This window comes from Mugil cephalus, chromosome 4, assembly GCF_022458985.1.
Source record: "Mugil cephalus isolate CIBA_MC_2020 chromosome 4, CIBA_Mcephalus_1.1, whole genome shotgun sequence".
Lineage (NCBI taxonomy): Eukaryota > Metazoa > Chordata > Actinopteri > Mugiliformes > Mugilidae > Mugil > Mugil cephalus.
In genome coordinates this window covers 9,322,727-9,344,568 of record NC_061773.1, presented here as the reverse complement: position 1 = coordinate 9,344,568, position 21,842 = coordinate 9,322,727, and the positions used below count along the sequence as shown (strand labels likewise).

Below are 21,842 nucleotides of genomic sequence, written 5' to 3'. Positions count from 1 at the left end.
ATCATTGGCAAGAACGTTTAATTGCTGTTCTGATAAATATGATGATATGTAACAAGGCCACTCAAAACCCAGTTGAAAGTGGTGATCGTCCTCTTCTAGGCTCTGATCTTTGTGTCACTGCCTGTTTGTACAAGGGTGTGGTTCATCACACACAGACATGGTAATATCTCACTTGACTTTAAGAGAACAATGCTCGTCTTCCTGAAGTGCTATAAAAAGCCAGTTAGAAGGTACAGAGCCATTCCTGAAACACCTAACCAGGACAGTTCAAGTTTCTCACTCATGAACACTCCTACTTTTCTGTATCAATTACCAAACTGGTCACATAACACATAACTACTGGTAACTGATATCAGCACTAAACATCTAAACCCGTGCATATGGAGAGAAGGAGGCAGACATTATTACGAGTCGATAGGACTAGATTCCAAGGTTCTGGCTCAATTGTTCAACAAATCCACTGTTTTTACTACTGATACCGTCGCTTCCTCCCACCTGTGCGTCCTGTGGGGAGCTGTCATCAGGCTCCAGGCCCTCTCCTGTCCCTTCCTTGGTGCCCTGTGGTTGAGGGGAGGTCTTGCCTCGACTGCAGGGCTCGATGAGTGGCCCACTCTCTCCCTCCTGCTGGATGTCTGTTGTCAGGCTTACTGACATCTTCTCAGGGGAGGGGGAGAGGGTGGGAGTGGGGAGGGGGTTGGGTGGAGGCCCAGGAGTGGCTGAGGAAAAAAAAAGAGGCAAGAAATGAGAGAGGGAAACTTTAGGCATACATAAATAAATAAATAAATAAATAAATACATAGACAAATGAGTGAGTGCACCACTACACCACCTACCTGTAGGTGGTACCAGATCTATGCTGGACTCTGTACAGTGATTCTGGACAGGAACCACGCACAGAAAAATGAGGGGAACCCACTAAGTTAGTGTACTGGGCTGGGCTGCGGCAGGGGGCGAAGCGCAGTCCATAGCAAGCCTCAGGGTTTGGGAGGGAGGGGGCTGTAGAAACAAAAAGGCAAAGGCAGAGAGTGACAACGCTGTGTGAAAAATGAAAACACTAGCAAGTTAAACTACTGCTCTTTGCAACTTATGTCGTAATCTCCTCATCTCTCGTCTATATGTATGAGTTACCTTCATTTTACAAGAAAACAAAAGACCCAGGTTAACACATAAAGTACACATTCAAATCAATTATTTAATGTCAGAACAAAAGTCCTATCACATTTTTTTACTAAAACAACATGCACACTTGTTAAAAAAAAATAAAATTATAATATTTACAGCGATCAGATGAACTGAAGAGGCAGCGGTTAGCCAGCCAGACAAGGGGGAGGGGCACACCAACAGGCCAACCACCACCTCAGCCGTCCTCTGGGGCCTCGCTCTCTCTCTTCTCTCCCTCCGACTTAGTGCAGCAGCATGGTCTGTCCTACAGTCAGGAATCCTGGATACCGAGAGCACAAGAGGAAGACACGAATGACGTCATGTTTCACACACTGAGTGACTCATCACTGCTGCTGCCACTGCTGCTACCTCGAGCAGGACAGGCAGCTGAAAGCTCACAGCCTCCTGGTACATAGATTTAGAAATGAGCTCCTAAAATCCAGTTTAATCTTCCCTAAATTGCTGAAATGCCACTTACTTGGCATGTCAGTGATTAAAATACAAGTTTTGATAGCGTGAACTCCCCTCTTTATGAATGGGAGATGCTAAAAATGCACCAAAATGTACTGCCTCTGCCAACCACTGTAAATCACCTCTTACAGCTAAGGGGTCTTTTCCCAGGTTTGTTTTTTGTCTAAACTAATGAGGCAAAGCATGAAAAAAGCAGCTGACTGTACATTAAGACTGCGGTATAAAACAAGAAGGGGATCACAGGCGTCATTAGAGCGGCTCTTTGTCAATATTTGTGCCGTCATCATCACTAAAAATGAAGAACTACAGCAACTACAACTATTCATTTCCCTTCATTTACGTCAATAAACCTATTTTTGTAACGTAACGACAGACTGCTTTAGGGTTAATTCTGGTGTCTTACAAGTACACATGCACACAGTCACCAGTGAATAACAATCCATCTGTCCTACCAGTCTATATTCTCCCCATCCCACAGTCAACAACAGCATGAGTCCTTGCAGAAATTAAGACAAAAACACATCAAATCTCGCTTCCACGTCGCTGAGTGCGAATTCAGACATCCAAAAGGTTGACTGCCAGCATGCATGCATGCAGGGTGGACGAGTGCCACTCATGCATGTCCCTGCCTGTGCCACTGCGCTGTGCTGTAAAACAGATGAGATGAGTGAACAAACGAGGCAGGGATTCCCAGAGTGGGAAAGACCCAGGCAATGCAACGGCAACGGCGTCACAGGCAGCAGCATCAGACCACATCATTGACCAGGACACCCACATGGCCCAGCCCCGTCCTGTTTACACAGCACTACCATACAGCAAGCAAAAAAACAAACAAAAAAACACACTGATCTAGACTTCATTCATTTTAATCTCCTCCATTCGCTTGCTCAGACACATACAGTGTATTCTTCCACAAAAAGAGTGAATGGCTTTGGATTAGAAAGACAGAAGCCCATTCATTTTAAGTGCCTCGGATCTGGTCCTGGATTAATGGCAGGAAGGTGCTCCGAGGAAAATTGTAAATCAGAGCAAGTAAAACAGCACTTCTGATTAGCTTTACATATTCTGTCCTCCTCCGCCCATCGCTCTCATATGTTCCCTCGGCTCTCTCAACGACACCCCCCCACCCCAGCTTCCCTCAACACACACCAGCCCACGGGGTTGCCAAGGAGATGGTAACGTCATTCTCAACTGCTGCCATTCGCGTTGAGCGAAACACCAGTGAGAAGCGAGGGGAGAAGAGTGATATTAAAAATAAATACATGGCTTGCAGCGTGCAGACGGAGAGAGAGAGGGGGACAGGAGCAGAGAGGACACGGCAGGGGAGGGGAAAGAGGTGAGAGACCAGGACATGCTTTTGTTCTAATTTCTTCTAAATTAATGCAATCTTTGACTGTAGCAAATTCAACACTACGGGCTCTCGATTACCCAGGTCATGCCATATCAAGTACCACTTGTTCAAAAGCAGTTTCCCTTTGATCTGTTACTATACCAACGACGCCTTCAAACAATAATAAAACTGTATAAAAATGGGTCGGCAGTCATCTTTGATCATGTCGGATGATTAATCGTGTTCACAGTCAGTCACAATGACAGATCTGAAAGTGGCAAAGAAAAGCTAGGATCATAAAGGAGGTTGGGAGACGGAAACATAACATTGTTTTAAAAATGGGGATAACTGTACTGTTACACACATTAAAAGTACTTTAAACAAGCAACACGTCTTGTCAGTATGTCAGTGAGCCATCCCAACAAGAGAGGGCCAAATGCCACCAATCTCTCTAAGTCTGTCAAAAAAACTAAAAAAAATACATTTGTTTAACAATGTATTATCCTGCAAATAACTGCAAATAACTCAATATGTATCCTTCTCTCTTGTGTTTCAAACAAGACCTGAGTAAAGCAGTTGCTAATAAATTCTGCTGCAATAAACCATTGTGTCAGCTCCAAACAACAACCAATAATGCACTGTACGCGTTAGCAAAAAAAAGAAATAAAAGAAATATGCGTAGCGAACACTTTGTACAATAAGATCCACACACTGTCTGCGTCTTCAAGGCCAACCCTACTGGCATGTACCCAGGCTGCTACTAACAAAATGATAAGGAGCTCACGCTCTAGAATTTCAGTTCTGTCTGTTCAAGTATGTGACTTAAATAGACTTCAGAGAGTATGCATTTGAAACACAAGGCGTATCAAACAGAAGCCTCAGACTGTACTGAACACCCACGACAACAAACCCCCTTGCAAAGTTTCTTTGTGTTGTTGGAAAAAATGACGCTGATAGTAATTAGTTCAATTCAGCCGTGTGTCTCGCGTATTGTGGAATTCAAGACTTAAATTGTTACTGTTGCCATCAGAAGATCAACAATTCCAACTAATACTGTTAAACAAACATGCTTATTCTTAGTGGTTTTACAGCCCTGTAACACCATGCAGTTACAGAGAGTCATAATACGGGTTGCAAACTGCAGACTCAACAACTACGACACCAGATGCAGCACCACTCCCCGCCTGTTGTGTCCCAGTTCAGTCAGTGTGTTTGTGGGCTGGATGCTGACATCTCTTTGGCAACTCTTTGCATCATCACATGTGGCTGCACATATGCAGCAGGACGGCTGATTCACACAGGATTCGGGCCAGTTACATCATAAAGATTTATCCACATCATTCTCAAACTCAAAACTAAAGCAAAAAAATGGCAGGACAAGTAAGTCGTGAGCATTGGCCGGTTCACAGGTTAAGATTTTTAACTAAACCTCTTACTCATTAAATCAAACTGTTGTGTTTCTGTGATGTTTCAGTCCAGTCTCACTATAGACATCGTTAATTCAGTCCTACCTAGTAACAGCTGCTCATTTCAGGTGTAATGTTTTATTTTTGCAGGAGCAACAATTAATTACATTTTGCTATATGATGCTATGTTCTTGGAAAAAATCACTAATATCCTTATTAGCTTTCAAACTCCTGCACAGTCCTCCATCCTGTGCATGTGCATTATCTGAAGTTCTCCAACGAGTCAAACAATCCATTTCTATTTTCACGTTTCATTCAGTCAACCTTAACATTAAGACGTTAAAGTCGCAGATGTTTTTATGAATTTATTCGTATTAACCACCCAACACACGTCTCAGATCATAAATCCTCCCCGTCGTAAAACAGTGCGGGTCGCTCCGAACCACATCGTCCACATTTCCAGCGTCGCATACTTAAATGGACTCCTCCTGATGACAGGGGACCAGCTGAGACACTCAAGCAATACAGTGTCCTGCCCAGTGGGTCAGGTTACCGCATCCAAAACGACGAACGGAAAGGAGCCCGCGCTAGTGAAAGACACAGACAGCTATCCGCCCGGTCGACACAGTGTGCGAGTGCGTTTGTGTCGAGGCAGACGCTTCAGACGGTAAAGCAGCGAGACTAAATATTTCACGCAGGTATGAGCTCACTGTCAAATTTAGCTGCCCTGGGTCAGGCGGGGTCAGGGTCTCAGCAATAGTTAGAAGCGGGGCAGCCAAAAAAAATGAGAGGAATTTTACGGCTGGTAAGAAGATATTGTTTTATAAGATTAATTTATCAGTCATCTAATGTCTGACTGACTGACGGTGTCACCGCACAGGAGCCAAAATCCACAGTTTAAGAACTTAATTCCCAAACATCCAAATGTCATCTTGTCCACGTAAAAAACAAATCAATTAGTGAATCTTAAGAAAAATAAATCCCATGACAATCTTTAAACTCATTCATAATTATGAGTATCTTTTCAAAATGTAATTAACACATGTCAGGACCAGACTGTTCAGTGGCTACAACAGGGGTTATAGACTTTTCCCATGGCCTCTCAATAATATACTGTATGATCAAAAACAAACAGTAGTTGATCTATTTTATCAGGTTAAAAAAAGAAATATAATCACAGTAGAAATGGACAGATGAATCTATAGTGGCCATCTGGCCTGCCTCATCCGGTTTAAATTTCATCAATGGCAGCCAGAGTGCGAGTGAACAGAGAACACGCACTTTAAACTCCGTGTAGGTGAGGGTTAAGAGTCCCTATGAATTATTTAATTCACTGCCATTATTTCAGATTTCACAGCGAACGAGCATGTGTCGCACACATTCCTCTCCATTTTCTCTGCAGAGGCTGAATGAAAGATGAAGGTGAATGGAAGCGCAGAACGCTGCAAACAGGAGTGAGCAGGCGCGTACAAACCCACACACAACAGTGGGAGAGACACACACACACACACACACACACACACACACACAGGCAGCTCGACCCAATTCAGCTCCTCTGTATTCAAGTGCGCACCTCGCCCATCTGACGTCAGAGAGAACCCATTTCACAAAAGGAAGCAAGGTTATGTCTTCACAGAGTGGAGGCTGATGTGTGTGTGTGTGTGTGTGTGTGTGGTAATGGCAGAGTTTGTGCAAGCTCAGTGCCTGCACATATTATATATCAGCGGCACATGCAGTGTGTGCGTACCAGTGCTCGTCTGTGTCAGAGAGGATTCCCCTTTGCGTTGGTTGCACAATTTCACGCGGGGAGGGGACGAGGGGGCTGACGGAGCACTGGGGACCGTAGAGGAACAGTCCAGGCTCTTTTAATCTAAAACAGAGCCTGTGCTTCACTTGACGTTCGCACAGAAACATCACTGTCCAAATCTCCATTCTACGGTTCTCCAACATGAGGTATGTACGAGTGATTAAGGTTATTATAAGGCTTACAAAGACACGTGAAAAACAGTAACCGCGACAAAGAGGGGAAAACATCCTTGACGCAGGGAACACAGATGACGGGGACGTAAATGGACATGTGCAGCGGAAGACAGGGTTCCTCTTCTTCCATCTATGTCTCTTTGTGTCCTTTTCAATCCCCCCCCTCCGCTCTCTCTCTGGTTTGTCTCCGTGTTATGAGGATACCCCTTCCTGCCTTCCACGTCAACATCTCCTATCAATATCTCACTCTCTCCATCCACCCACTACTAAAACGTTAGCTCTCTTTTTTTTTTTCTTCCTCTTTTAATGTGTCTTCTTAAATTGTCAGGCCTACTGCTGACGCCATCCTCCTCCACTCAGCCAGCCCACTCAGTCCTGTGGGACGAGCTATGACTCATTCTCTCCCTGCTTCCCTCCCCTCCCTCCCTCCCTCCCTGGTTACCTACCTACCTACCTTTCTATGGCTTTCTCCTCCCCTCCCTGCTGCTCTCTCTGCTAGTCAGAAAGAGCAGCGTATGGTCGTATGCTGCTATACGTGCAGAGGAACATGCAGCCGGTACATGGGAAGAATCGATCAGATAAAAAATGAAAAAGCACGGAGAAAGTGTGTGATGTGTCAGCCAAATAAAAGACAGTCACTGTTTTTCATAATGAACGAACGCCAGTAGAGAGATAGGGGATCCTGATCTTGGATGAATTATTGATAAAAGGCAAGAGTGCAGGAATGTGGGCGACGGAGGAAAATATTCAACTCCACGTGGGCAAAGTTTAAGCACGTAAATAAGAGTTATATTTATGCAGAAAAATGCTAAATAGTTAACATTGTTACCAAAAAAAGTATTCACTATTAACTGACTTTATTTTGTATCAGAAAGTCATTAATATTTAATAATATTTAATAGATTAGGTCCAGAGATATTTTGGTCAATGATATCTTAACTTTAAACAGGTGTTTTGGGAGCAAACATAGCTGCATTCTCAGTGCATCTTAGCAAGAAGTCATTTTCTATCCTAAGAGCTGCATCAACCACTGATCACATCACGTGACAAACCGTGCACAGACGAGTGGAGGGAGAAACAAATCTAACGTGTGAACAACCACAGTAAAAGACAACGCTTCTAAGCAACTGAAAAGGGAAAAATGAGTCACAGCCAAAAAGACAAAAAAAAAAAAAAAAAATAACGGCGAAAAAACTTCTGTGGAAATAAATACTAGACCTGCACCAAAATATGGATTATGTGTTGTTGTCAGATTTAATGGAGAACTTTGACTATCAAGACTTAATTTGCTAGTGTAGCTAGTGGCGAAACATCAGAGAGCAATGTTAGGTCTATAATTTGGCTGAGCTCTACTGCTGTAGCAAGCAGAGAATGTGGTTTGGCACCGTCTGAATTAAAGAGACGTCGTCAGTACGGTTAGCCATGGTTTCACCTACATCACATCACAGATGATGACTTTTCAAATGTTCGCTGGGTAGAGAAGGCACAGGCGTTTCTGCATCACGTTTATATATTTGTTTTCCTTAATGCATGGTTGAGTTTACATGTAACTGGGGATGCAGTGACAATGAGTGTTCACAGACAATGTTTTTAGAGTAATTCTACAGATCAAAGATCACAACCATTCAACAGCTGTTTTTGGCCATGACTCTTAAATACAGAGATTATATATATATCTCAAAATTCAGTGCAACCTGATGCTCAGAAATGTGACTCTTAAGCAGCTGAGCAACATGCCCAGTCTTTAACAGATAATGAACCCGTCCTCATTTTGACTTGTCAGAGTCTCTTTTTATCGCATTATTGATCAGTTGCCAATTAACCTAATTAGTTGAGATGTTCCAGTGTTTTTTTTTTTTTTTTTAGCATTAAACAACTTCTCCGGCCTAGTTGTTCCCTGTGATGTCATTAAAAAAATAAATAAATAACCAACTTGCATTATTTTCAATTATTTTAAATGATTTACAAATTCAAGCATTCTGTTTTTATTTATGTTTCACGGTGTCTGAACTATTTTGGAGACACGGATGCGCAAAGGATAGTGCTTTGTAAATCTTGGAAGGCAGCTGCTGGGATGAGAAAATGTTCAATTGAAAGGCTACTCTGTAACATGCAAGTTTTATGTGTTATCGAGTATGAAAAAATGTTTAGCTGGCAGCTCCAGAACTTTGTGAATGACTTGGCTGAGTGCATCAAGAAAAGGTTTACACTGCAGGGGATTCAGACCAAAACTAACATTTTACCTTAGCAATAATTAACATTAAGCTTATAACAGACAACTGCCTCTCCAAAGGGCATCTCACATTTTTTAAGCCTTCCAGAGTATAAGAAACAATAATAAGGGCACTGTTCAGCTGTGCAAAAAATAGATATTGTACTGACAGGCTGGCTTGTGTCTTTGAATGCCATAAGGAGATTTGTGAAAGAGTCTGCAAGCCACACTTAAGCTGATGTAAAATGAATAACTGTGTCAAAATGAGGCTGGGTGGCAGCTCCTGCACTCATTATAAACCTTATGCAATTCGTCGGCTTCTTTTAGTGTGAGAAGCAGGAAACAGTGGAAGAGGGTGGAAGAGAGAAGGGGGAGAAAAAAAAAAGAGGAGAGAAAGATGGAGAAGCGAGGGGTAGCTAGTGAGACAGGAAGAGAGGAAAAACTTCTCAATGATGAAACAATCTGCACTGTTAAGCGATTGGACCAGACTTCCACCAATGGGAGGACCAGCTCCATGGCAACAGGCTCTGTCACCAAGAGAAAAGCAGCCATATCCCTCAACACCCCCATATTTTTCTCTTTTTCTCTCTCACGACCCCCCTCCTTTCCCCAATTACAAGGCCCAGCGTATTTATCACCGGGTTCTGCATAAAGGCAGATAAAAACAACATACAGACACACAGGAGCATCATGGGTTACTTACAGCCCAAACAACACCGCTCAATTACACAGACACAACAAACACACATGGCCAAACGAGGCCTGCAGATGTACACAGGAGCACGCAGACTTAATGGGGCTTACAACGTGATCCGAATGTGAGTCATTCGCGCGCACACATACACGGTTATTTTAATGTGCAGATTGGCGATGACTTCCCTCACACACTCCCTGACTGCAGACGGTTTCTGTTCCACTCTGTCCCGATGAGAGAGCGGTGACTAACTATAAGGTCTGGTGGAGGTGAACCTTGAACTTAACAGATTTAGCTCACAGACAAAAGAACAGACCTTAAGAACAGCTAAGTAGGACCCGGGACCCGGGCAGTGGCCGTTTGTCACAGATGCACATATGCACGGTGTGAAGTCATCGTGCATGAGAGTAGGACTCAGGATCACTAGTCATTTTCTCAATCAATTCAATTTTGATTCACAAAGTCCCAGATTGGTTCAATTCAATATTGCTCCATTGAGATATACTCTAGTTATGAAAGAGATTTTTACAATCATTATTTATATAATTATCTTTTGATGATATTTACCTCTAGGAGTGTTTTGCCTCACCTTCTCTGTCACTGCATTTTTCAAATCCATAATGCTGCCACATGCTGCTCTCAGAGTCGTAGCTTCTATCGTTTTTTTTTTTTTTTTTTGGACTAATCTTGTTGCACAGGCTCACAAGACAAACCATGCGAAACTAGTCTCACAAGACCTCAGCGACATGTTTAGACAGGAAATACTATACATTTCTAAAACTGATTCAAGGAGTTTATGAATCAAGGTCTGATGCTTCAAATGAATATCAATTTGGATCTAAAAATGATGTTCCCCATCACATGACACACACATACTGCCACACAGCCTCCGCAAGGAGGTTTGTGTTGAGTGGAATAAAGATAAAAATTAGGTATTAAATGTCGTTCATGTAACATGTCTGTTATACTCAGTTCTTTACTTTAAGGCTCGTCTACTTTCCTATTCAGAGAAAGTATGAGTCTTGCTCAGAAAGAAGAGCTCACATGTTCTCTCTGGCTACCTTTATCAGTAGCTGTGTAAATCTTCAAAACACTATATGTTACTTAGCTAACTACGTGATGTACAGTGAAGTGGTATCTGGTTAAGCACTGAGCTGCAGAATTATGACCACGGTTCACATAACCTGAATATTTTCTTTTTTTTATGAATAACACATGGGAAGGTAAATTTACTCATCTAAAGAAATCCCTCAAAATGTTAATGTCAAGCAGCAAAGGCACAGATAACACTTATCTATGAAGAGAAGCAATAAATCAAGAGCAGTGTTTCTGATCCACACACACAGAGACGGACACTTTGTAGTGCCTGTTCTGCATTTTTCAGTGTGACTTGTGAGTACACCGAACCAATTACAGCTTGCTGCTTGTGTCTGGTCCATTTCAGGTCAACTCTACCAAAGGGACGCAAGGCATTTCTGAAAAGAGCTTTTGTGTCCGTTTGTGTACGGACGGGAAGGCTCAGCACTGTGTCTGTCAATATTTAAATGCAGTGCAGTGGCAGGTCTCAAAGTTTGATCTTGTAATTGAAATCCCTCTACATTCAGTTCTTAAACGTGCTGCCCGATCATGCCAGAATGAAATACGTTAACAGCTCTTACTGTTTTGACACACTGGATGGCTGGGTATCCACACGAGATGTGCAACAAATATAAAGGATCTACAATGAAGATTACAGTTGCCTTGCAACTATGACCAATCACAGTATGTCATAATCAAGTTAGTATGAACTTGGACAGTGGATTTTGGAAAAGTGTGCGTATTTCTGCGCAACAACCCACAGTTTGGACGGATCATAAATCCAGCTTGTCTCCTGTGTGCTTCCTGTTCACACCAAGAAGAATCTTCTGTCACCACAAATCATTTCACATATGTTGGTCTTGTCTTTCTACAATGCAACAAAACAACATTTACAAAACAATAAATAACACATTGAAAACATTTGAATAGTTTAAGCCTATTATAATTACCCGTCCTGATCAAACTAGATAAATACGCTGATAAATACGCCGCAAAACTCATAAATGTGCCGTTACTGCAGAAAGTACCTTTAAAAGCTCTGTTGACAAATGGTTAGTGTAGTGTAGACCAACACAGGCCCAGTCAGTTACCACGGCTGAATGTAGATAATCCTGATAGATCACTTATTGGGAAAACAAAACGACTTCAATGACAACAGATACACACACTTAAGCAACAGATTCAGAGCACTAGACCGGTGGACACGTGTGGTTACACACAACAAAGGATTCCACTGAACACGGCGCATACTTTTCGCCACTTAAATGAAAGCCTGCCATCAAGAAACATCAAGAAATGATTTTTTAGAACCGTTTCTCCGTAGATGTTAAATGTTATCAAATACAGCACTCCTCTAATCATTAGCTGCTCAAAGTGTGAACTTTACACAGTCAGACCTCAGCTTGTAAGTTGCAATAAAAAAAAAAATGAGCCTTAGACTTCAAATGACCAAAAATGCTTTCAATTATGTAAAGCTGTCAGAGCACCGAGGCTTCCACGTGGGCTTTACTGGGAAAAGTTAAACAAGTAACACCTATTCACTACAACTACTCTGGCTCTATAAACTAAATGACAGCAGAGTGTCCAAGAGGTCATAGAAAGAAGCTGCATTGGCTAATCATGTGGAGGAAAGCTATCCAACGTCATCCAAGAACTATTACCTTTGTTGTTGGATGGTGACATATACACTAGAAAGATCACAGCAGATCACAGTGTTATAAACCACTGTGTGATCTCTCATACAATCCAAACTGGACTTCCTGGACTGCATGTCTTCTTTTCAGTGGTGTCTGTAGCAACACACCCACACCGAGGAGCCCCTCGCGTTATTTTTTAACACAGCGCTATTTTGAGGTCGGAACACTAAGCTATAGTCTGCACATGTTAAATAATGCAGTCAGCAACAACTGGATGTGTCCAGATGGTGACCAGTGTTCTCTATGGCCGACACAGACACCTGCATTTGCCACAACCGTACATGATGACAGCTGGCTTTCTGGGCTGCCATTCCACAACACTGATGGACGCCCGAGTGCTGCCAGACAGCCAACCCTAACGCAGAAGACCGGCATCCAGCCAGTCAACCTGCCAGGGCTGTCAATGTGGGGCCGGCAAAAAAATGTGGTCTCTTTCAGCGTGGCTTACGCGCTCCAGAACAGCCAGCAGAAAGGCAACATTTCCGGTTATTCAGACGTCCATCCAGCCAACCGACATTCAGCTGTCTGCCCCGAAGCATCCTCTTTAGTGTTTCTTCCCCCTATTTGGCCGGCCATCAAATCGTAGAGGCCACAACCGCACGGGGCAGGGTCCGAAAACCAGGCACGGTCTCCAAACTCTCTATCGCACACCAGATGAGACCCAGCAGTCATCAACACAGACGGCACTAAAAGCAAAAACAACAGCTAGCATGCAAGTAAGTCAGCAGAGAAGGCAGAAACTTGGCCTCCGTCCTTTATGCGTTACCATTACAACAGACATCGGACAACCGCGCTGTTCCAACGATGACGACACTGTGCTAAAATAGAAAAATAGGGGGATGATGACGGGCTTTTTGTTGGCTGGAAGAGCTGTAGACACAAAATGACATGCATCCTGTGCAGCGCCTTCGACAGACACGCAAGTTCAGTTAAACGGGGCTAATTTATTACATCCGAATACAGCCGGACTGATTCACATTTAATCAGCATCCTTCTACTTGACACGTTAGGAATAACACTGCCCCTACAACAACCTCTTATTGAAGATGTTGACCAAGTCCACGTGTCTTTAATAAAAATGCTTACACCGTGTACTTTAAATAGATGAGTTCTTCACTCTTACATTTACATTGTTAAATTCGTAGATACTGTGATCTCTACTAGCGAGGGACAGAAAGGGAGGGAGAGTATGTCACACAACAGGCCCAGCGCAGATAGAAGGTAGCGTTAATTAGAGAAACTGCACAGTACAGTGAGTCACCAGATCACGTAGCTGACCTGACAGCGGCGGCAGGTCAGAGTAGCGCTGTGCAGCGCCATCTGTTTACCTGTGAAAGCCAACCACTCCCAGTACCTGTGCCTGCCTAAGGATAGCAGTTAATCTGCTCCCACCTTCTTCTAGTTTTTCTTGCCTCCCTTAGTTCCCTTTCGTCACAACTATCTAATTATGTCAGAAACAACCACTCCTAAACGTGTTCTGTTTAAACACAGCATGTTTGAAAAGGAAATGTGTTTGCTTTAGAGGTCTACTACTGACATTTTTTTTTTTTACTTTTCCTTTCTTTCTGTTACACCCTCAGATTGTCTGTCTAGAAAATTCACAATGGGGTATGTTGTGTTTATCCCATTTGTTGTTAGGAAAAGGCAAGAGTTTAATAGTTTTACCAACTAGCTGCTATAAGGCAGCCACCTTTGGCATCAAGCCAACATAACGAAGCCTGTATTGACACCACACAAACTCAACAATAAACAAGACACAAAAAGTTTAGAGACAGAGATTCAAAACTATGGACAAAAAGGACATGCAATGGGATGTTAATTAGTTTATTTCTTATTTGGCAGTTACATATTGGTAACCATTTTAACCACATCTATTTATTGAGCTACAGAATAAAAATGTGTCCAGGATTTTTATTTCCATTTTGAAAAAGCTCCTTATAACAATGTGAACCTACCGACTTAAAAGGCAATTACAGCAGAGGTTTCGCTGGGGTTTTGCTATTGATTTCTTTTCTCCTTTCCTCCAGTCCATACTCAGGCTTTTTCCCACGCACTGGCAATTAGTATTCAGGAGTGAGGCTATAGGGGCATCAGCTACCTGGGGAGCTGACGCTAAGTCACAAACAAACTAACAAAAAAAGCAGCGGTCCTGCACGATGCACGGACGCTGTCCTGGCGTGAGGGGATGAACTCAATCGCGTCAGTCAAAGTTAAGCACCTGGCGTGAGGAGTTAACTCTCTCGAGAAAGGAGTTAACATGTCGACAAACACAACAACGTAAGAAAACAGCATTAGTTCTGGCAAAATGACACCAAAGGGGCAGCTTCTATCTAATATGGGGTTGTAGCGATGGTTATGTCTTTAAATTCTAGCTGACGAGACGGTGGCATCACGGCGTTATTGCCGTTTCGCGAACATCAAGCAAGTTGAATTAGGGTGTGTCACTTGGGACACTGATGCATGTTGATTTATTACAATGCTGAAAGAGATGCACACACGTACACAAAGAGGCAGACATTATATAAACGGGCCATATCCAGCCATCCAAGACAGATTGGGGCCAAGTGAACAAAAAAAAAAAGAGGAATTGATGAAGAGGATTGCGAGCCTAAATTTTTTGCGAGGCTATAACCATCAGAACAGCGACGAGAGGCAAAGCCAGGTCTTCTTAACCTGAAACGGAGCTCGGGCCATGAGGATGGCTTGCTATTTATAGCGGCAGATTTTTTATTCAAGAGGGCTGCGCTGTTGTGCTTTCTCTCACGCTCATGCTGCCTCTCTCTCACACCTCCTCCCTATTCTCTCTGTTCGTGCACACGGTGTTCCACAAATAAAGGGGAAAACACTGACATATGCAGGTGCAAATATAAATGGCATTTCGAGCTCAAAAGAAGAAGCATTAAATATTTTTTGAAACTGCTCATTACCGCCCCTTTCCGCCACCGAGACGCGGGGACACACTTTGGGATTTCTGAATACAGGACGTTCACCACGCGTTATGTATGCTGTCCTTTTTTCCTTGCAGCTCTCCCACTCTCCCTCCTCAGTATCGCAGAGCAACGCCTACTTCTCAGTGACTCTCCACCTCACAAGGCCACCTCCGCCCTCCCTCATGCCACACAGACACAGTGCTAGGGAATTCCTCATTACCTCAGCATTTACCTCATGAAACACCTTTTGTGCGTGCCTATACATATATTAACATAATGTGATGGCACGGTGCAAACACCAAAGACGGCACATATGAAAACGTCTTATGACCTGTAACGCTGTAAAATCCATATATGCAAATACAGTCAGGACCGTCTTTCCAGACAAGATGAGCTGAGCTTGAATAAGTAGAAAGGGTGTGCACGGTTTCTACAACGGCGTTCTAGTGCGGTTTTGCACAGTTGCTGAGGCATAATTTAGGAAATTACTTCAGGAACTTTACAAAGAGCCATAATTAAATGCGCTGTGATGAGAGGCAATTAGAACAACAGCAGTGGCTGTATGTTAAAGTGCAGTTAAAGATACATTTCACCTATGAATTATTAACACCCAACCACAAAGACACACAGACACATAGATATGAACAGTCCATCCTTACTGTATTTAGAATTCAGCACTCTGGACCTCCAGTCAAATCGGAATCAGGTGTCTCACAGATAAAAGCACATTATCACGGGAGAATCAGTGGCAGAAGCAGCTCTCAGTTTAAACAGCGCTGAAATTAGTTTTATCTCGCCAAGTGGTGCAAATGAATAAAATCCATTTTAGTTTCAGGAGTAGTTAGGTCTGTAACTCTCCTCAGTTCATTCTACTTTCCTAGTCTTCACGCTTGCTCCGTTTCCTTCCTGTCTGAGAGTACCGTCATACTTTTGACTGCCCACTTTCTTTTTCTGAATGAAAAAGAAGCACATCAGTGAACAAGAAAACCTTGCTTGATAGCTGGCTCCCTCTTTCTCTCTCTCTCCACCACTCTTATGCTATCATGCGCACAGTTTGCACCGCTCCCTTCTCCTCCAACCCTCCCTTTCGTGTGGATTCTCTCCCTCTCTCTCTCTTACATATCTTGTTCGCTCTCTGCCTCTGTGAAACAATATAATTGCACTGACAGCCAAACCAGGGCGCGCAAGAAGCCCAGCTGTTTAAAAGGCTGCTTGCTTCTCTGCTAGTATGCCACCTTATGCAACAGCAGGACTCTACAATCTCATTGTAGAGTTTACAGTACATGAAATTTATTCTTTCAAAAGCTACAGTTTCCGTTTTAGTAGCGTGCTCCACAAAGGTCAGAGATTTCGGCGCACACACAAGTCACCGCTCTTCACTCTCCATTTCATGGGAATATCTTAAATCACAATCTGACATATCTGATAATAAACATAAAAGCACTGACAGCTGCTGGTGAAACAGAGCACTGCTTCAATGGTCAAAATTAGATAGATAGCAGAGGGAAAATAATGAAACCGCCTCATTAGCAAGGAAAAAACCTTAATCCCACAAGACAACATATTTGCATCTTCTCCCTGCAGCCCCTTAACTGTAAACGGCAGCTGAAAGATGCAGTGGAGAAGAGGCAGTCAAAAGTTCAGCATCAGTGCACACATCCGCAAAACAGACGCCTCACAGATAGTAAAGTTCTCGCAAGCTTCCTTGGAAAAAAAGGTAAACATGTGGTCAAATTAGGCGACGTTCCAGTTTTGAATTACAGTACATTTAAACAGCAGTGCCCAGGCTGGCCCATCAGTAACTGTGAATAAGACAATTGTGAACTGCATCAAAACAGGTAGGCCTTTATAAGGTAATTGCATATCTGCAGACTTGTAGCAGGTGGAACAGTAGAAGTAAAGTTGAGTCTATTCTCATGGTTTTGGAAGTTAAGGTCAAACAATAGTCATACAACATACTGGTTGTACAATCAGTTGTTGGGCTCGTCATTGTTGGATTTCTCCTTTTCTTTTTAAATCCATTTCATCTATGTAAGACTGGTGGTCAATACATAAAAATGCACATTACTCTTTATATTCACAGTTAAATATAAGTACCGCTGTAATTTTCACAAGCTGAAATGCTAACAAATATGCTGCCCTAATACTACGCTGTCCTAAACTTCCAGTGTTTATTTCCAATGGGTCCCCACTGCTCTAAAGTACTACAGTGGAAAACAGTGGAAAAAAACTCTACAGAGGAGTTTGCCACTTAGGGTGCACTCACACTGGGTAATCGTTACATACCAAAACATGCTTTCCATCTAAAGTCCATGCCTGAGTACAGTACGCTTCCCATGCACAGTACAGTTGGAAGTACTCTGTTAAGTATGTGACGCGTGAAACATAACTATGACGTATAAAACAAGTGACCTTGTCTCCATCACAGCAACAATGGCAGTGGTTAGAGGAAGACCACAGTAAAGTAACACTGTATGATGACGGCGTAGGATGTGTGTGATGTCATTCATGCTTCGGCACGGTGCGGAACAACTGTCTCAAGTGTGAGTCCCCCCTCAAGTTAAATGCTGCAGATTTGACTCCTTTTGCTTTGGAACAGAGTTGTGTTTGGAGCCGCCAGGTCACTGGTTAGCTGCTTGGTTAGCACCGTCACTGTCACCAACAAAAACTCCATCTGCAATCCAAGCATGGCCTTGGAATAAGGTTCGTCTCAGGTTGACCACATGACTGGGATAAAAGGGATGGTGTGCACTAATGCCACCTAATGCCTCAAAACAGTCGACCTGCTTCTTCCAAACTTGAGAAACCAGGTAGTTTCTTTCACAGCGCGGTAACAGAAGAGCTTAACAGGAAGGAAGGAAGGAGAGAGGGCAGGAGCTGAGCATGAATCAGAAGCCAAAGATTGCACAGATAGACCATTTGTGCACACAATCGCAAAACTACCTACTGCGTTTCCGACATGCGGTATATACACTCACTTGACAAAACACTGGATACTTCATCACAACTAGTAAACTCTAGTAAATGTTAGCTAAATCTTAGTGGTTAAAATAATGGAAACGTGCCTCCAAAGAGAAAACAGTTGAATCCACAGCTCAGCCGGTTGTTTTAAGCAAATGCAGAATATCAAAACAGGCCCAAACTTAATACGGACATCAACCAGTTCTTACTGACTTAGGATTCTGCATCCAGTAAGTCATTAGATACTCATCCTACAAGTGTTTGCAATTCACCTGAAAAAATAACACTTTTTCATTCTATTTGAATCCTATTGTGCATTTCAATATATGGTGAACCATTTTCATTCCTTTTATTTTCATTCATTTAAACTATCATTCATAAACCCTCCAGCACAGCTTCTTGCAGCAGCGACAGTGATATGAGTCAGACCCGACGATATACCCAAGCTGAGGCCATGCAACCAGTCACCTCCCTTCTGCTCTGATCAATAATTTACATCAAAGCAAGCAATGAAGGGTGGATATGAAAAAAAAAAAAGATTGGCAAACACTGAAGGGGGAAGACACCATGAAAAAAAATAGCTGAGAAAACAAAAAGAACCGGAAAGAAGAAGGGAAAAATTAGGATGGAGAGAGAGAAGCCAGAGCAGTTAAGAGAAGAGACGGATAGGAGCAGCAGCAACAGCACCACGCTTGGTGCTCTGGCAGAGATCTATAAATAGCTCTTCAAATCTCTCTAGAAAAAGCCACTCTTCTACTTATGCTGCTGCAAACAGAGATTCAGAGACAGAAGCAGATATGGATAACCGGCTGACAAATAACCAGAGATCACATCTTAGTGAACCAAAACAGTTATTGGTTTTGATTACACTTGCCCACAAAATACAGTACTGAAAACACTTTACACCACTTATATTGGCTTGTATAAATATTTGATTGCAGTAGGTGAATACAAGAAGCAAGCAGGGGCTTCCCACAACACACACAAATAGAATATTCTACCACTGTACGATAAAAAAAAGATTTTAACAGCCATGCACCAGATCAAAATAAAGAATGCTTACAAAATATCTTGAGCACATATTGTCTTGTGTACCACAAAATAGAGACTCCTATTATAATAAATCTGCACAACAATGTATTTATGCTTCACAGGTATGAGTTAAGGTGCGTTAAGATCCACCAGCTACAGAGTACAAGGAGGGAATGTGTTGACAGGGAGGAAGGATACTCCATCTTTCTTGTTGGTGGCCTTAGCAACAGTAGATTCAGTTGATTCAGTGACTCACCTCCACCAGATCTTACTATGGATAAGCCTTTTCTCAATGATAGTCCCCTTACACCAGCTTAATGGGCTCAGTGCTTTTTAGGAAAGCTACTGCCCAGTGCAAAAAAAAAATAAATAATTAAGTGGCGGCAATTCACAATTCATTGAAAACAGAACTAAAATTAATCTGCAAGTGTACCTCCTTAAGCTGTAGCTGATCTAACTCAGCGTACAGAGGGAGATACTATGATATTTCTTTGAGAATCTCAGCATCAAATACGAGTATGCTGTTAGTAAATTTACAACATTACATGACTGGCCGGTGCCAATTCACATGAAGGTTTTTGTTTTCTGTCACACATGACGTTTTCCCAGAGCAGATGTTTGAATCACATATTAGATAGTCTGTACTGTGATCCCAAATTGTTCGTCACAACAGTGTATGTTCTGCTGAAGTGTCAAAAAGCAGATGAGAAGCTGAGACTTAAGTCTTCTCAACAGTGTGTTGTACCAGCTATGGATTGGAACACACATGTGTCAAACTTGTTTCTGATTCAACAAGAATTATGTCAACGAACCAAGGCCATTGGTGATGGAAATTAACATAGGAATGTAGCAAAGCAAGCTGAGGGATGCATGTAGCACAACATAGACCTACATGCTATAGTGTGATGACTACAAGTGAACAATGCATCTGTTTGCAGAACAAGTTTAAAATCCGCCAAATCAAGATTCAGACTCACAGCCATTGGGTATACAAACCGTAACTTCCGGTTAATTTGGATTTTCATTTACACATTGATTGCTACAGTTAGGACGCACTCAATGGCACGAACACTGAACTTGCCATGGCCACTGAATAAACCCACATCGCAGTGCAATGCCATAAATAACACCTCGTCGTCAACATTTAATGTATGCTTTAAGCATGGCTGTGCAGAACAACTACAAAGGATCCAAATAATTAATTACTTAATTCACAAACACTAGTCACGAACAGACGGAGTTTCAGTAACATGTCTTAGGTAGTGTTGGAATAATAAAACGATAAACATGGCCATCTCGCGTTTGGTGTAGAGAAGGAGGACTTTTAAAGATGGTGCTTAACGTTACAATCGGACTAAAGGTAGAGATCATCGAAGTTACCTCAAGTCATCTTCGCGGTTCGGCTTACCGTTTTTGCTGGTTGTGTGTTTCGAGTCCGTGCGGAGGATCCTTCAAGTTGTGTCTGTAGAGAGCATATGGCAGTGTGGTCAGAGTCGTGGCTGTGCAGCTGACTGAAGATATTAGCTTGCCCACACGCTAACAATAGCTATAGCTCACGGTATTAGCTGGAGTATAATTAGCCACCGAGCTAACGTTAGCCCGCTAGCTAGCCTTTTCTTTTCAGTGTGAGCGCTAGCGAGCCAGCGATCACAAAACCTGGTGATTATTTTAAAACCAGTTGGTAAACAGAGTGCCGCATGTTTACAGCGATGCAAACCTTGTTATTAGCCCGCGCCGGCTCTGTCGGGTCTCAAAGTACGAGGTGCTAGCTGCTACGGGCTGCTAGCTCTCCGGATGCTAATATAATGGTGCTGCTAGCTGCTAGCTCCAACACGACCCCGACTGTCAAACCAGCGCCGCGTGAGGGGAGAGCGGCGTGGACGGTAGCGAGGGCTGAGGAGCAAGGCAGCCGGGACCGTGGCAGGAGAAGAGCTAAACAACAACAAAACGCCAAAGAATAAAAGGACACAAATTAAAGAAAAGAAACAAAACGCTATTCCCCCTTCTCGGCTCCGGCTTGTATGTGTGTGTGTGTGTGTGAGCGTCACTTTCCCCCCCCTCACCGACAGTTTACGTCAGTGGCGTACTTCACAGTCGCAGAAGGGAGAGACGTTCAGGAGCCTGTAAACTTGTTTATGCTTTATCTAATTTGTTCCATCGGCCAACCATAAAAGCGAAGCAAAAAAAACAAAAAAAAAACTATTTTGTCTGTGTCATCAAAATGCCATCAGGTGTCATAAAAAAATTATGTAACTTAGCTAAGTGACGTACAGTGACAGTGACTCTTACTATGTATGAATGGGATCATTAGTGTTGCTAGTGTTTTATTTTTGTACATATTTTTTCTTATTCTAGTCTATTTTTTTTATTTTATCTTTTTTTTCTATTCTATTGCGCTTATACGGCACCTGGGGCGATCTGAGGCCACATTAATTTCGTTGAACCTGTACAATGACAATAAATAATGTAAATATTATTGGAGGTTGTCTAAGCTGTTTGATAATCAAAGATTTGTTCACATTTATTCACATTTTATTATTCACATTGGCTCTCACTGAATGAGTTCTGATTTCTTAACTTCCCTCTGGAAACCGTCCACATTCATAACGAGCTGTGGAGTGAAATAAATTAATTAATTTACTTTTCATTTAAACACATCATTCACAGGTATCAGAGTATCAGAGTATCAGGTAAAGGTAGTTGTAGTTCCCAAAATGTCCCACACGTCGGCAGGCAAGTACGCCATGGTGAGGTCTTGACGATCAATCTCCAGTCCAGTCACAAGGCAATAAAACAACTAAAAGAAAGAAACAAGAGGCAGGTAGATGACACAAACTCAATTTGAATATCCAAATAACTTTTCTTTTGTCAGTGTAGAGGAGCGTGCACAAT

The 21,842-nt window shown here is 42.6% G+C and overlaps 1 protein-coding gene across 16 annotated transcripts in view; it reads right to left on the bottom strand.

Annotated features, from left to right (window-relative positions):
* LOC125006525 (R3H domain-containing protein 2) overlaps positions 1-21,009 on the bottom strand; it is a 47,179-nt gene extending 26,170 nt beyond the window's left edge. For 15 of the 16 annotated variants that reach the window (XM_047582618.1, XM_047582622.1, XM_047582627.1 and 12 more), the window contains exons 1-5: positions 20,668-21,009; positions 20,359-20,412; positions 1,278-1,440; positions 833-995; positions 496-716 (exon numbers count right to left, since the gene is read on the bottom strand). In XM_047582618.1, coding sequence (XP_047438574.1) covers positions 496-654 — 159 coding nt within the window. In that variant the 5' untranslated portion in view covers positions 655-716; positions 833-995; positions 1,278-1,440; positions 20,359-20,412; positions 20,668-21,009. Of the gene's footprint in view, positions 1-495; positions 717-832; positions 996-1,277; positions 1,441-15,616; positions 16,220-20,358; positions 20,413-20,667 lie in introns of those variants that run through there. The other variant, XM_047582619.1, reaches the window with a different exon arrangement.
* Positions 21,010-21,842: the final 833 nt, after the last annotated feature.